Consider the following 15786-nt stretch of genomic DNA (forward strand, 5'->3'; position numbering starts at 1 on the left):
ACACTCCCTCTAGCATCTACTGGACAAATCACGTTTTACTTGCTTACCACAGTGTTGCAACAAAACTCATAATTCTTTGCATAATCAAGAAACATATATCAAAAGCAAAACAAGAATAACAACCATTCAATCACTAACCCGAAATTCTCATAAAAAACCATCTCTTCCACAAATTCATAACAATTAGCAAACATCCAAGAACAAGCTAAGAATAGAGGGACCAATCGCCCAATCAAAAGCAAAATGCAAGCATCAAACAAGCTACCCCCACACTTAAAGTATGCCATGTTCTCAGGGCAAAAGATCCTTCGAAATTGATCTGTTGAATCCACGTGTCGCGCATTAAGTAATCAGTCGAAATTGATCCTTCGACTAATAAGTCAAATATCAATATTTGACTTTGCCTTAATCGTTACATCAGTCGGTATCTTCAGTCTTCAGTCTTCAGAACAACAACTAAACTAGAGAAAGAACTCTAACACTTGAGTTCGAATAGTTCTAGATGCCATCTATAACCAAGAATTGATACTTGTGTATCGGTTCGAAGATATATCCTCTGATGAGAGTATATACGAGCAGGAAGAAGTCTTTAGTTCTGAAGATTCAGACATGACTGATGGATCATTCGGAGACGAGTCAGACTAAGGAGGACGGGGTTATCCACTTCCAAAAGGAAGATCAAGATGGATATACCAGCCATTCTCTGATCCCGCAGCAGAAGGTGGTGGAAAAACTCATGGATAAAATCAAGTACAAAACCATGGATATACAAACGTTCCAAGGGTTTTCAAGAGAAATATTGGATCAAGTTCTACAAAGCTTGAGTCCATTCAAAAGGAAGCATCATGTCTTCTTCGGCACAACGAGTCGGGAGTTGGAGCTTCCAATAGAAATGACAAACAACCAAGTAGAGATCCAATTAATTCCAGCCGAAGATGTACAGAGGGATCTCTCAAAAATGAAGCTAGAAGTCGCTAAGGCGATGAAATGGATTCATATTGGAGCAATCCAGTTGGTGATCAAGTCCTCACTTTCACCAGGGACAAATACACCAATTGATATTGCAATTTGTGACAAGAGAATTACGAATTCGAAAGATGCAGTGCTAGGAGCTTTCTCAGGCAATCTCTACGCCAAGAAGATTGTACCCACAGATCGCTTATAATCTTCAAGATTCAGCCTTCAACCGAGCCCTGACACTCTATCAGGACTACAAGAGGAAGGATCTATTAACGGGAAAAAATATGCCATACTCGATTACATATCAAGTATCATATGCCCTATCACATTCCCACCACATGAATTTATTTCTGGGGAAGAATTTTATTGAAATTCTAGAAGTATTCAAGGAGGTGGCTAAGGTAATTAGCCTTGACCGAGTCGAAATCCCACAAATAAGGAAAATTGACATCCAAGTCGGAGACAAGCAGGTGCTGAAACATAATCAAAGTCTCAGATTGGGAGCACCGAGGCTATCATTCCAAGGAGATAGGCTAACCTCAAGGCCTTTAGAAAGAAGTTTCTCTCATTCCTACGAGAGAAAGGCGATCCAGGAAACACCAGCTCAAGGCATAAGAGTGAAACTCAAATGCCCCAAAGGATGGAGAAGTGTTTCCACAAAGTTTAATACAACCGAAAGGAAAAATCAGTTTCCTTGCAACATGTTGTACTATTTGGCAAATCCAGAAAGCAATCGATACATCGAATTTATAGAGATTGGAGGTTTTGAGATCCAGATCGAGGGCAAAGCCGGACAAGAAGCTGACGCCCTGATCTTAGGACAAAATTTCCTTGACAATTATCAACCATGGTCTAGGAAAGCAACTGGGGTGGAGATCACAATCGGCGAGAAGAAGTTGCTGATCAAATGACGAGTCTATTCTCGATCTACATCTCTGTAGGGATGTTATTCGAGAAGTTCAAGGCAGAATATTTTGCTACTTATATTGATTCAGGAGCAGAAATCTGTACAGCAAAACGAGGAGTCTTTCCAACAGAAGTTGAAGACGAATTGCCTCGAATTGCGGGAAGGGACTTCTCAAAGAAGATTTTGCTCTTATCAAAAGGAGTAAAACAGATAAAAATATTGATCGGTGGAGTAGGACAAACACATTGGTACAAGGTTAAGACTCCACCCATCTATTTCCATGATACAAGAGCAGATATTTTGTTCGGAAACAATATTCTGCAAACCTTCAAAAGGTATACACAGGACAATGAAGCCAGGAGGCTTGTGTTCACAACCAATTGTGACCACAAAATCATTGTGCGAAGGCTCGAAGGCATTTTTAATCGCTCGATGTGTTGGATTTGTATACTGAAAGCAAGAACCTTTTATGCTTGTATACAATGATTCCTATGTTCACTATTTAATCTCCTATCTGATTGTGTTCATGATTGCATATGTATATTCCTTATCTCTATATAAGTAGATTATATAGTGTGTTGTAGATCACAGAAGACCGTATAATTGGAATAACCTTAAGAGATATAAAATAATCACAGTCGAGATGACTTTAGGATGAGTCATTGGTTTAGGCTACAGTATAGATGGAAGCAGTTTGTCTTGACTACTTGTCTATACTGGTACGTCATATCGTATTGATAGGACCACAATGAGATGTATTCTTCTATCTGACTTAAGTGAAGAATCAAGATATCGGTGACTTAATATAATCTTAAAACTAATAAAATTTCAAATATATATGTTGATTCGCATATCACTTTGACTTACTATGGGTGAGAGTTATATAGTAACTTGAGTACTCTGTATCTTGGGTGATAGCGGTCAATATATGGTATTTGATTATCTGTATTAGTACCCGTATCCGGTATAGGATAATGACATCCCCTTCAGGAGCTCAATAAGGTTTATTGCGTTAAACCCTACAGGTTGATTAAGTTCAGACGCAATAACAAAGTTTGAGTGGTACTGCTTAAGGATTACAAAGATATTAATTAATTTAAGCTGTCAGAGTTCTAATTAATTAATGCATGTCGGATATTTTAAATATGGAGATTTAATAAGTCTATACAAGCCCCGACTCATCACCGGCAATAAAGGGGTAAGTCAGTATTGATTCTCTAGTGGAATGAATTAATACTTATGAATTAATTATGATCTGGGCTGATCATAGAAATTAATACATTGGAGGCCCATCTTTATTCCTTGTATCTGGTCCCTGGACTGGCCCAAAGTCTCCTTGCCCTAGCTAGAGAGAATTCGCCCAGCACAGAAATAGCGCCCCAGCGCTGTATTTTTTGTATTTAAATACAACTGTCTGCTCTCAGGAAACACACACAAAAATTAGGGTTTTGAGAACAGCAGGAGCGGCGCTAGCGTGCAGGACTGAATTCTCTCTTTGGACTTTCATAGCTCGTTGTCCATCCAACAGTGAAAACTGAGCGGGATACAGTTCAGAAGGTCAGAGCTGGAGTCGTTCAACTCGATCATCGACAGCCTTTGCAGACAGTTTTCAAGTAAGTAATTCTAACTCCTATGTGCAGCACTTAAATTCATAGGAGCATGTTAGGAATTAATCGTTGTATAGCAAATTAAGATATCCAAGAAACGATCTTGTTGGGGCTAATAATCCTTCAATTGGTATGAGAGCCTGGATTGTTTTTCTTGGCTCTGTTAGTTAATTTGCGTACGATTAATAATATGCGTTGTTTTTGTTTTGCTGTTGCTGTTCTTCGTGGTCTGTTGATTCGTGGGGTACGTCGTTTTGACGTTGTAATCTTTTTTCTACCATGAGAAAATCCGTGGTTAGATTAAAATTTCAATTGTTGTAATTGTTTTTCGGATGTAATCTGTAATTCTGGGTCAAACGAGACGCAAACGACGATGATCAAACCTTGAACGAAGAACAGGTTTTGTAGTTGATGATCAGATTTCCGTCTGCACTGCATTTTGTTCTGGTCGGATTCTGCTCTGGTAGGGTTAGGCGTGCTCTGCACTGGCAATCGGATTCTGCTCTGGCGGGTGAGCGTGCTTTGCACTGGCGATCGGATTCTGCTCTGGCGGGTAAGCGTGCTCTGCACTGCTGATCGGGCTCTGCTCTGCTAGGCTGGCTCTGCTCTGCTAGGCGGGCTCTGCTCTGCCATGTGAGCTCTGCTCTGGCAGTGAGCTCTGCTCTGCTTCTGAGCTCTGCTCTGCCCTTGAGCTCTGCTCTGGCTGTGAGCTCTGCTCTGGCTGCCAGCTCTGTTCTGCCTTCGAGCTCTGCTCTGGCTGCGAGCTCTGCTCTAGCTGCGAGCTCTGCTATGCCTTCGAGCTCTGTTCTGACTGCGAGCTAGGCTGGCGCCAATCTGCTTTTTCCAAAGCTGCGGAGGATGTAGCGCACGTAACCCTAGGGGTTCCAAACCCTAGTTTTTCAAAGACGGGCTTGACGGAGCTGCTTGGGCCGAGTTTTTTTTAGTTTTTCTTTTCTATTTTAAATGTAATAGATTAGTTTTGGGATTCCACGAATGGGTCACGAAGAACTTTATTTCTTTTATTCTGTTCTTTGCATGTCGTGGTGTTAATCCTTTATGCTCTTTACCTGTTGTTTTGTCTTTGCTTGTTAATATGTGTTTATTAACTGTGCTTAGACAAGCATGCTAGGTTTATCGTTTTCTTAAGCATGTTTTAGAATTCTGCGAGCATGTTTTACGTGTTGCGTTCTAGAAGAGCATGTTTAGGATTATGTGTTTGAGCATGATCAAACCTTTTGAAAGAAAAAGACCAAGTTGTTTTAATAATTTTTATGGTGTTTAAAAATTATTTTAGACCTCCACATGCGGTCTCTAGACAAAGTGATTGACAATATGAGTAAACGTCCACACAGCGTGGCTTACTTCATGTTTGTTTTTTCATAAGTTTGTCAGATGAGGTTTCTATTAAAAATATTTAAATCCGTTAAAGTAGTGGGAGTTATGCAGTAAACGTCCACACAACGTGGCTTACTTGTATAATTTTCACAAGTACTTTGGAAAATGGAATTAAATAAGATAACGAAGAAAATTAAATTGAAAGCGGCATGGTCCGAGTGAGTATGTCAATTTCGAGAATTTAATTATCAAGGTTAAATTGTGGTCATTGCTTAGATATCATATCAAGTACAATGTACAACTCCCCGAGGAGTCCCTTCTTGATAATGATATGGTCTAGTTAAGTTCCAACTATTAATTTCCTTTGTCAAAAAGGTTAAGTTGACATGGATGGAAATTAAATGACTAGATGAATAGTCTGGTTGAGGAGTTCGTGTGTAAACGTCCACACAGCGTGGCTTGCATATGAGATTCCTTAATTGGTTGGAGGTTTCATTAATATTGTTTTATCGAAAGGTTACAATATTATTGTTACGAATTATGTGCTTCATGTTCTTACATGTTTATTTTGTTTTACATTCAGATATGTCTATGTCTCCTATTATTTCGATTCTTGCAAATAATCCTCTCACCGGTCCGAACTATACTGAATGGAAACACCACATTATGTACATTCTTGACGCTGAGGAGCACAGTTTTGTGCTTACTACTCCACGTCCCGCGGCCCTTACTGATGAGTCGACTGATGCGGAACGAGAGGCGCATAAAAGGTGGCACAAGTCAAATAATATGGCCAAGTGCTATATTATGATGACTATGTCACAAACCTTGCAACTCCAGCATCAGGTCATGGATGACGCGGCTGACATCATGTTGAACCTCTCTGAGGTTTATGGGGAGTCCGAGAGATCTACTCGCTTTAACATAATGAGAGAAATCTTAGCATGTAAGATGAGCGAGGGCAGTTCTGTACACGAGCATGTCATGCACATGATAAATCTTTTTGATAGGCTCGAGTTACTCGGAGGAGGTATAGAAGGGAATGTCAAGGTTGATATCATCCTGAATACTCTCCCCAAGACCTTTGAGAACTTCCGTCTCAATGCCATTATGAGCAAGGCCAACTATACTCTCAAAGAGTTATTGAATGCTCTAGTTATGGCAGAGGAAGTCTTGGGCAATAGGAAAGAAGTACTTATCGCTGTCAAGGGATCTGCTTCTTCATCGAAAGACGGGAAAAAGAAGTAGAAAGGTCCGAAGGGCAAAGGGGGCAAGAAAGCTAGTGGGAGTAGCAAAGCGGGCGGCCCTACAGGCGGTGTGAAGAAGCCAACGGGAAAGGAAAAGTGCTTCAAGTGCGGAAAGACTGGGCATTGGAAGAAAGATTGTCCGGTGCTCAAGGCAAAGGGACAAGGTACGTCACAAGTTCTAGTAACTGAGACATGTTTAGCTTCGTTTTCTACTCATTCTTGGGTAGTGGATACGGGGGCAACTGACCATGTTTGTTACACCTTGCAGGGCTTCAAGCTGACAAGGGAGTTGAGAAGTGATGAGATCACCATCTCCATGGGCAATGCGTCGCAGGTCGCAGCTGTTGCTATTGGAGATTTATCTTTATGTTTTGGTGATGACATTTTAGTTTTGAGAGATATTTTATATGTGCCAGAGTTTCGGCGGAACATAATTTCTATTTCAAAATTGTTTTTAGATGGATATTCTGTTACTTTTGATAGAGGTGTCCCTATCATGAAAAATAACATGACTATTTACTCCGAAATTTTGAACAACTCTCTCTATACTATTACATGTCCAATTAATAATTTTGTCCATGTTGCATCTACATCACAAATCTGTCCAAATCCAAATAAAAGGAAATACTTTTCTCATGAACAATATACACATGCGTGGCACCTAAGGTTAGGCCACATCAATCTAAATAGGATCCAAAGGCTCGTGTCAAATGGAATCTTGAAAGACTTTCAAGTTGCTCCATTTAGAACCTGCGAATCCTGTATAGAAGAAAAGATGACGGCAAGGCCTTTTAAGGCAAAGGGGAATAGGGCCTCGCATGTGTTAGAATTGATTCACTCTGACTTGTGTGGACCGATGTCCACAAAAGCTCGTGGAGGGTATGAGTATTTCGTCACTTTCATTGACGATTACTCAAGATATGGGTATATTTACTTACTTCAACGCAAGTCTGAATGCTTTGAGAAATTCAAAGAATTCAAGGCGGAAGTGGAGAAGAGATCGGGTAAATCTATCAAGTCATTGCGATCTGATCGCGGTGGCGAATACCTCGGAAACGAGTTTAAGCAATACTTGTCAGATTCTGGGATTACATCCCAATTGACTGCACCGGGTACTCCCCAACAGAATGGTGTAGCGGAGAGAAGAAACATAACTCTTTTGGAAATGGTACGATCAATGATGAGTTATGCATCGTTGCCTATTTCGTTTTGGGAATATGCCTTGGAAACAGCGGTTTACTTGCTGAATCTAGTACCGTCTAAATTGGTTCCTAAAACTCCTATCGAGTTATGGTCTGGGCGTCAGCGCAGCTTGAACCATATAAAGATATGGGGTTGTCCTGCATACGTGCTAGACAAGGAAGTGAAGAAACTGGAGCCTAGATGCGAAGTAATGTTGTTTGTAGGATATCTTAAAGGAACGAAAGGTAGTTACTATAATCCTAAGGATCAAAAAGTGGTTGTTAGCACCAACGTACGATTCTTGGAACAGGATTATATAGATAAACACAAGTCAAAGTCCGAGATTGTCCTTCAAGAAATCGAAGGCAATGGACAAGCGATTCCATCACCCCAGCCAAGTGTGCAAGTGAATGCACCACATGATACTGCACAAACCATTGTCACAGCTGTACCACCACCGCTTCGTCGTAGTGGGAGGGTTATCGTCCAATCCGATCGATTTATGTTCTTGGGAAAATCTTTTTCTTGGGAAAATCTTTGGATCTTCTTCTTGTTGATGAACAAAAGGATATCGACCCTGATAACTTTAGACAAGTGATGGAAGATCTAGATGCAGATTCTTGGTACGACGCCATGGTTTCTGAAATAGAATCCATGACTGCTATGGATGTATACGAGAAAATTGAATTACCAGATGGCTTTTTAGCTATAGGTAGTAGGTGGGTATACAAGAGAAAAAGAGATTCGGATGGCGAAGTCGCAGCTTTTAAAGCTAGATTGGTGGCGAAAGGCTATACCTAGGAACAGGGTATAGATTACGATGAAACTTTTTCGCCAGTTGCCATGCTTAAGTCTATCCGAATACTCCTTGCCATAGCAGCCCACATGAACCTTGAGGTTTGGCAAATGGATGTCAAAACCGCTTTCCTAAACGGTTTCCTTGAAGAAGGAAGGGACATCTATATGTAGCAACCCGAAGGGTTTGTGAAGAAGGGCGAAGAGCATCTTGTATGGAAGCTGAAGAAGTCCATTTATGGACTTAAGCAAGCTTCGAGATCATGGAACAAACGTTTTGACGAGGTCATTAAATCCTATGGGTTTACTCGTTGTGAGAACGAAAGTTGCGTGTACCGTTTAGATGCCAATGGTGATGTGGTTTTTCTTGCACTTTATGTAGATGATATCCTCCTCACTGGCAATAATGTGGCGCTATTGTCGGACATAAAGAAGTGGTTATCCGAACAGTTTCAAATGAAGGACCTAGGAGATGCAGCGTACATCCTGGGGATCAAGGTTGTTCGTGATCGCCAGAAAAATATGTTGAGCTTATCTCAAGCGTCCTACATTGATACTGTGATTGCTCGTTTTAGCATGCAAACTGCCAAGAAAGGGTTGCTACCTTTCAGACATGGCATTTCTCTGTCTAAGGACATGTGTCCTAAGACGCCTAGTGAGGTTGAGGAAATGAGGAAAGTACCATATGCTTCCGCTGTAGGTAGCCTCATGTATGCAATGCTTTGCACGAGACCTGATATTTGCTATGTCATTGGCATGGTTGCGAGATATCAGTCAAACCCTGGACCAGGACACTGGACTGCGGTAAAGCATATTCTCAAGTACCTGAAAAGGACTCGAGATTATAGGTTAGTTTACCAGTCAGACAGTCTAACTCCTTTGGGTTATACCAATTCGGATTTTCAGGCTGACCGGGATGAGAAGAGATCTACCTCTGGTTATGGGTTTACCTTGGGAGGTGGAGCCGTATCATGGAGGAGTGCAAAGCAAAAGTGCATTGCAGACTCCACCATGGAAGCCGAGTATGTAGCTGCTTCCGAAGCTGCTAAAGAGGCTGTATGGTTCCGGAACTACCTCTTGGATCTAGGAGTGGTACCTAATGTGCCTAAGAGTATCATAATTTATTGTGATAACTCGGGTGCAGTGGCAAATTCTAAGGAGCCCAAGACCCACAAGGCGACCAAACACATAGAGAGAAAGTACCACATCATACGAGAAATCGTAAACAAAGGAGATGTGCTGGTTGAGAAGATCAATACCTTGGAGAACTTAGCTGACCTTTTCACGAAAAGTTTACCGCAAAAGGCATACGAGAAGCATGCTCGAGGGATGGGATTGCGGTTGATGCCACCCACTTAGGAAAACTTTCAGTATAAGTGGGAGAAGTGATAGTGTTGTAATAGCTAGTATTTAGACACATTGTGTACTAAAAGTTTGCTTTAGTATAAGTGGGAGATTGTTGGATTTGTATACTGAAAGTAAGAACCTTTTATGCTTGTATACAATGATTCCTATGTTCACTATTTAATCTCCTATCTGATTGTGTTCATGATTGCATATGTATGTTCCTTATCTCTATATAAGTAGATTATATGGTGTGTTGTAGATCATAGAAGACCATATAATTGGAATAACCTTAAGAGATATAAAATGATCACAGCCGAGATGACTTTAGGACGAGTCATTGGTTTAGGTTGCAGTATAGATGGAAGCAGTTTGTCTTGACTACTTATCTATACTGATACGTCATAACGTATTGATAGGACCACAGTGAGATGTATTCTTCTATCTGACTTAAGTGAAGAATCAAGATCTCGGTGACTTAATAGAATCTTAATACTAATAAGATTTCAAATATATATGTTGATTCGCATATCACTTTGACTTACTATGGGTGAGAGTTACATAGTAACTTGAGTACTCTGTATCTTGGGTGATAGCGGTCAATATATGATATTTGATTATCTGTATTAGTACCCGTATCCGGTATAGGATAATGACATCCCCTTAAGGAGCTCAATAAGGTTTATTGCGTTAAACCCTGCAGGTTGATTAAGTTCAGACGCAATAATAAAGTTTGAGTGGTACTGCTTAAGGATTACAAAGGTATTAATTAATTTAAGTTTTCAGAGCTCTAATTAATTAATGGATGTCGGATATTTTAAATACGGATATTTAATAAGTCTAAATACAAGCCCCGACTCATCACCGGCAATAAAGGGGTAAGTCAGTATTGATTCTCTAGTTGAATGAATTAATACTTATGAATTAATTATGATCTGGTCTGATCATAGAAATTAATTCATTGAAGGCCCATCTTTATTCCTTGTATCTGGTCCTTGGACTGGCCCAAAGTCTCATTGACCTTGCTAGAGAGAATTCGCCCAGCACAGAAATAGCGCCCCAGCGCTGTATTTTTTGTATTTAAATACAGATGTTTGCTCTGAGGAAACACACACAAAAATTAGGGTTTTGAGAACAGCAGGAGCGGCACTAACGTGCAGGACTAAATTCTCTCTTGGGACTTTCATAGCTCGTTGTCCATCCAACGGTGAAAGCTGAGCGGGATACAGTTCAGAAGGTCAGAGCTGGAGTCGTTCAACTCGATCATCGACAGCCTTTGCATACAGTTTTCAAGTAAGTAATTCTAACTCCTATGTGCAGCACTTAAATTCATAGGAGCATGTTAGGAATTAATCGTTGTATAGCAAATTAAGATATCCAAGAAACGATCTCGTTGGGGCTAATAATCCTTCAAGATGCCAGTCAACTTCCGCAGCAAGCGTGGTGATGATGGCAGACTCCGGAGACCACAAATGAAGGATCGACGGAGATTTAGAGATGTTCTGTTCAAATGCAGAGCCGAGGGATTTCTAGATCTCTCCGAGGAAGAAACACAAATCCTCAAAGTTTCCTTCATATCACACAAAGGTATTAGGGAAGAAGAACAGGTGTCCATAGCCGATGTCAAAAGGTGAATCCAGAAGTGTTATCACGAGGATCCTTTGGCATGGTGGGATAGAACCAACTCAAAGCTACATTGAAAGTTAAAACTGGAAAGAAGCATGAGTTCGTAAGGTTCAGACCTATCATGATGAACACTCAAGACCAGCAAGATATGAGGAGCATAATCTAGGAACACCTTGATTTAAAGTTGATTAAACCAGGGAACTTGCCTTACAGCAATCCTGGATTTCTGGTGAGAAATCATGGGGAGATCAAACGAGGAAAGCCAAGATTGGTCATTAATTACAAAGGAATTAATGACATTCTTGAGTTCGATGGATATTTCATCCCTAGTGGAGAACACCTTATCAACTGCATCAGAAGTGCAAAGGTATTCTCAAAGTTTGACTGCAAATCTGGATTTTACCAGATTCGTATGGAGGAGGGGAGTAAGAAGTTCACAGCAGTCTGAACTCCACAAGGACACTATGTCTGGAATGTTATGCCAATGAGGCTAGCCAACGCACCTCAGATATTCCAAAGAAAGATGGATAATCTTTTTAAGGATTATTCTTCATTCATGTTTGTTTATATTGATGACATTCTTATTGCATCAAAAAATATTCATGAACATGTCAGGCATATGGAAATCTTTGCGGAGGTTTGTCAACAAGAAGGATTGGTGCTGTCTGAAAAGAAGGCAGTCGTGGCAACCCTAGAAGATGGAGTTTCTGGGAATCGAGATCGATGAGTCTGGGATAATTCTACAAGATCATATTGTGGAAAAGGTCCAGAAATTTCCAGAGAATCTCAAGGAGAAGAAGCAGCTCCAAATCTTTTTGGGAGTTGTTAACTTTGCAGGGATGTTCATCAGAAACCTTGCAGAGCATAGGAAAATCTTCAGTCCTCTACTGAAGAAAGATGTTCCATTCGTATGGAAGGAGGAACATCGCGAGGGTATGAAAAAGCTAAAAGAGATTTGCAAAAATCTCCCAAAGCTTTCAATACCACAAGATGAGGACGAACTAGTCCAATGCACCGACGCGAGTGATTTTTGGTGGGCAGCCGTGCTCACTAAAATCACCCCTTATGGAGAGGAACCATGCAGATACTGTAGTGGTCTCTTTTCCGACATTGAGGCTGTGTGATGGCATATCAACGAGAAGGAGTTCTATGCAGTTAGAAAGGCGTTTAAAAAATGGTCGTTATTTCTACTTGCTAAGAAATTTGTCATGAAAGTCGATAACACTAACGTTAAGGTTTTCTTAACCAAGAAAATTGAATCTAAACCTGAAAAGGCTAGATTACTAAGATGGCGGGCTGAATGTCAATATTATGATTTTGATATTTTCATTTTGAAATCTGATGATAATGTTCTTGCAGATTTCCTAACAAGGGATGGAGCCAACTGAGGTTGACGCCATCATCATAAACCAGAGGCAACTCCAGAATAACATGGAGATGCTACAATAGGAATGGCAAGAAGCTGGAAGGATACAGTCGGCTGATGAAGCTAAATTGTCTGACCGTATATGAGAATGCCTTAAGAAGATGATAAATCTTCATAAAGCAACCCAAGGACCGCTCATGCGCGGAATCATGGAACCCTTGATTAAAGCAGGCATTACCGTACCGGCCGGATTACCGGTAGCAGGGAATTCAAGTACCCCTTGCACAAGTCCTAATGCTAAGGTTTCAAATTAAAACTAGATCCTCAAGGAAAAGATGTTGCTAAGGAATCACTTCCTAAACCAACATGTCAACCCTCCACCTCTGGGAAAAAATAGGAAGAGATCAGCCTTAGGCCGGTGACTGGCAAATCTAAGATTGATACTGATTTTGTTGAAATGACTCCTTCTTGGCAGCTGTACCAAAGCAAATGGGAGAAACTCAACACGAGGAAGGGCATTAATCCGGAAAATTGCCAGGTTGATGTCGGAGAAAAATATTCTCGAGTGTGGATGACAACCGGCGCCCATCCACAGGATGTTAAGGAATGGTATGAGTTTGGAGCTCTGGCTTCGGTTTATACCATATCCCCAGCATTCACCGAAATTAAGGGTCTACCAAGATGGATCCAAGAAACGGTGTATGACGCCTAGGCAAATAACGAGTCCCTCAAACGAGGGGATGTTTTGGAACTATACTTTTTCAGTGCAGCGCCAGAACCTGTAGGGAAGGGGAACCATGAAGCTTTCCATTTCATAAAGCTTCGAAGACCCGACAACCAAGCCTTGAACCGAATCAAGGCCCCTGATTATCAGTCCTCAATCGTCGCTACATACAAGGAGGATCAAATCTCCACCAGACGAGCATGTGGATTGTGGGTCTGTCTCACAAAGATGGACAAAGTCAAGTCCAGATTTAAGTTCTTCCAGAATTCAAGTCTGGGATCGTTCTTCTTAAACACTATGACCGGAACCACCATCAAATTTGCCGAAAAGAACTTTGAAGAAAAAAGGCTAACACTTTGCAAAAGATCGCGGGGAGCAAGGAGACTCGTCACAAGTTCTGTAACATGGCTCACTTGGGTCATTGGAGTGAGCATATCTGGGCGGAATGTCCAATGCAGAAGGAACCGGAGTTGGGAAAGGATTTCCTCCCGAAACCTGACCGAAGGAGATTCCGGTCTGATGAACACGAGGAGCACAAAAATCCACATGGACGAGCACCTCGGGCATAAAAAAAGTAAGATGCCCGATAGAGAAAAGGGAGTCATGTGACTCACAAAAGGAATCCCACTCACCAAAAAGAAAACGACAAAAATGAGTGGGTCATCATACAGGCGGACAACTCACCAAAATCAGACGACAGAAGTGAGTGGAGGATAGAAGTAGCCGGCCCCTACCAGCATTATCACAAGATAACAAAGAATGGGTCCAACCTCATGTGAGGGCACTAACAAGTGTCGGCAATCATAGCCAACAAAAGAAAATGGCTATCACATTCAACACAAGCTGGCCACTCGGAAAAAGAATCCAAAGCCAATCACCAAGGAAGATAGAGGGTATCAGACCCCTATATAAACCAAGCTCTGGAGAGGAAGAGGATCATCGAAGAATCATCACAACTTCACACGACAAACTCTCTCTCTAGATATCTATCTCTGTAATATTTATATTTTAGTTTTCAAAGTTTTAGTTTTAAAGTTTTTTAGTTCTTTTAATTTTATGTACACAAGTGTTAAGCTACTAATGAGTAGCTAAACAAGTTGTCTCCTCCCTGAGGGAGATTTTATGAAATAAATTAAATATTTTATATTTCCTCTTTAAACGCTTTGTTTTTGCTCAACTTTCCGATTTAGTAAAAATTTTCTTTCATTTTTCAACAAAATATTATACGTTGGAACTTAGTGAAGGAGGAAGGTTGCAATCATCCATTGCGAGCGCGTGGTTGGACGGAGCCTTGAGGACAGACGGTCCGTAAAACGCAACAAGTACTGACTCCTGAAGAAGACCATTCGACTAAATTAAGGTATAATGTTGGTTAATGTTGAAATTAATTTTGAATTGTTACGGAAGCATGCTGTGCCTGATAAGTCTTCACCGACTATTTTCGATTTGAACATGGAATTGTATTATGATGAATTACTAGAGGATTTGTTAAATGGTAGTTTTGTCATTAATTGTGAGTTGAGTAGGTTTGATATATGTTTTATGAAAGTGAGTATTTTTGATAGATAAGTTATAGAGGTGGGTATTTTAAATTTTGACCCAAAACAAAATATACACTATCAAATAGTATAAGAAAATCGATATCAGTAGTTAAAAGCTAATAATAATCGAGAATTCACGAATATACGTAATCATATTATTAGCAAGCTACGTTCTAAATTTACTTAATAAAAATCAAACAATAATCGATAAACACAATTAAGAAAGAATTTAGAGAACACTTCGATAAAAACAGTGCATATATATATAGTAAGTAAATGGAAGAAAAACTAATTAAAAATTAAAATAAGGTTAACTATATATATTGTAACTTGTAAGTTTACAAGCATGCATGTAAACTCATTAATGAAGCCCTAGAACTAGGAGTTCAAGTTTAACGGCACAATTAATATCGAGTGTAAATTGTATTTCAACAAATTGTACTTCATCGGTCCCTGAAAATTGTGACATTATTACTATATTTAAATGTCCCTAAAAATTGTGACTTTTTCTTATTTGGAAATGATCCCACAAACTTTTACTCTCACTATTTACAAAAATATGTGGAACTCAATCTCCACTCAAACACAACTATCACATTTTTTTCTTAAAACCTGTGTCACCTTCATTGGTCACAATTTTTAGGTACGAAGGGAGTAATATACTAGTAGTAACTACTGTGGATGAGAAAAAGACAAGACTAGGCATGTCAATGGGCGGGTTTTACCCGGACCGATTCGGAACTGCTGATTACCTGTTAAGATATAAAGTAATGGTTCTAGTTCTGGTTCTAGATCCGACCCGCTCAGACCCAGAATCTAATCGGTCCAGACCCAATCCGATTCGCTTGTTTCGGGTCTCGTTCGACCCGACCCGAGCCGTTAACATTTTTTTATTATTAAAAATGCATTTTTTGCACGCAAAAATACATTAAATTGTACAAAATGCACTGCACTTTCCACAAATTTGATTTTTTTCACCATTGACCCACCCCACCCCACCCCTCCCTGCCCCCGAGGTCAATTTTTTTAAGTTAAAAAAAATAAAAACAAAATCGTCTTGGGAGTGGAGGGGGGTGGAGTGGCGAAAAAATTAAAAAATATATCATTTTTTTTTGTCTTGGGAGGTTGGTGGGGGTGGGGGGTGGGGTCGGG

The 15786-nt window shown here is 40.3% G+C and overlaps 1 protein-coding gene across 1 annotated transcript; it reads left to right on the forward strand.

Moving 5' to 3' along the window:
* The first annotated feature begins 616 nt into the window (after window positions 1-616).
* On the forward strand, window positions 617-1165 carry LOC131025975 (uncharacterized). The gene has a single exon (XM_057955756.1). It carries the CDS (start codon window positions 617-619, stop codon window positions 1163-1165), a length of 549 nt encoding a protein of 182 aa, XP_057811739.1.
* The last annotated feature ends 14621 nt before the right edge of the window (window positions 1166-15786 follow it).

The sequence above is a fragment of the Salvia miltiorrhiza genome, chromosome 5 (assembly GCF_028751815.1).
Source record: "Salvia miltiorrhiza cultivar Shanhuang (shh) chromosome 5, IMPLAD_Smil_shh, whole genome shotgun sequence".
Classification (NCBI taxonomy): domain Eukaryota; kingdom Viridiplantae; phylum Streptophyta; class Magnoliopsida; order Lamiales; family Lamiaceae; genus Salvia; species Salvia miltiorrhiza.

Bases quoted from the DNA above. Each gene is read 5' to 3' on its own strand.
- LOC131025975 (XM_057955756.1), top strand. From the start codon at position 617: ATGGATCATTCGGAGACGAGTCAGACTAAGGAGGACGGGGTTATCCAC.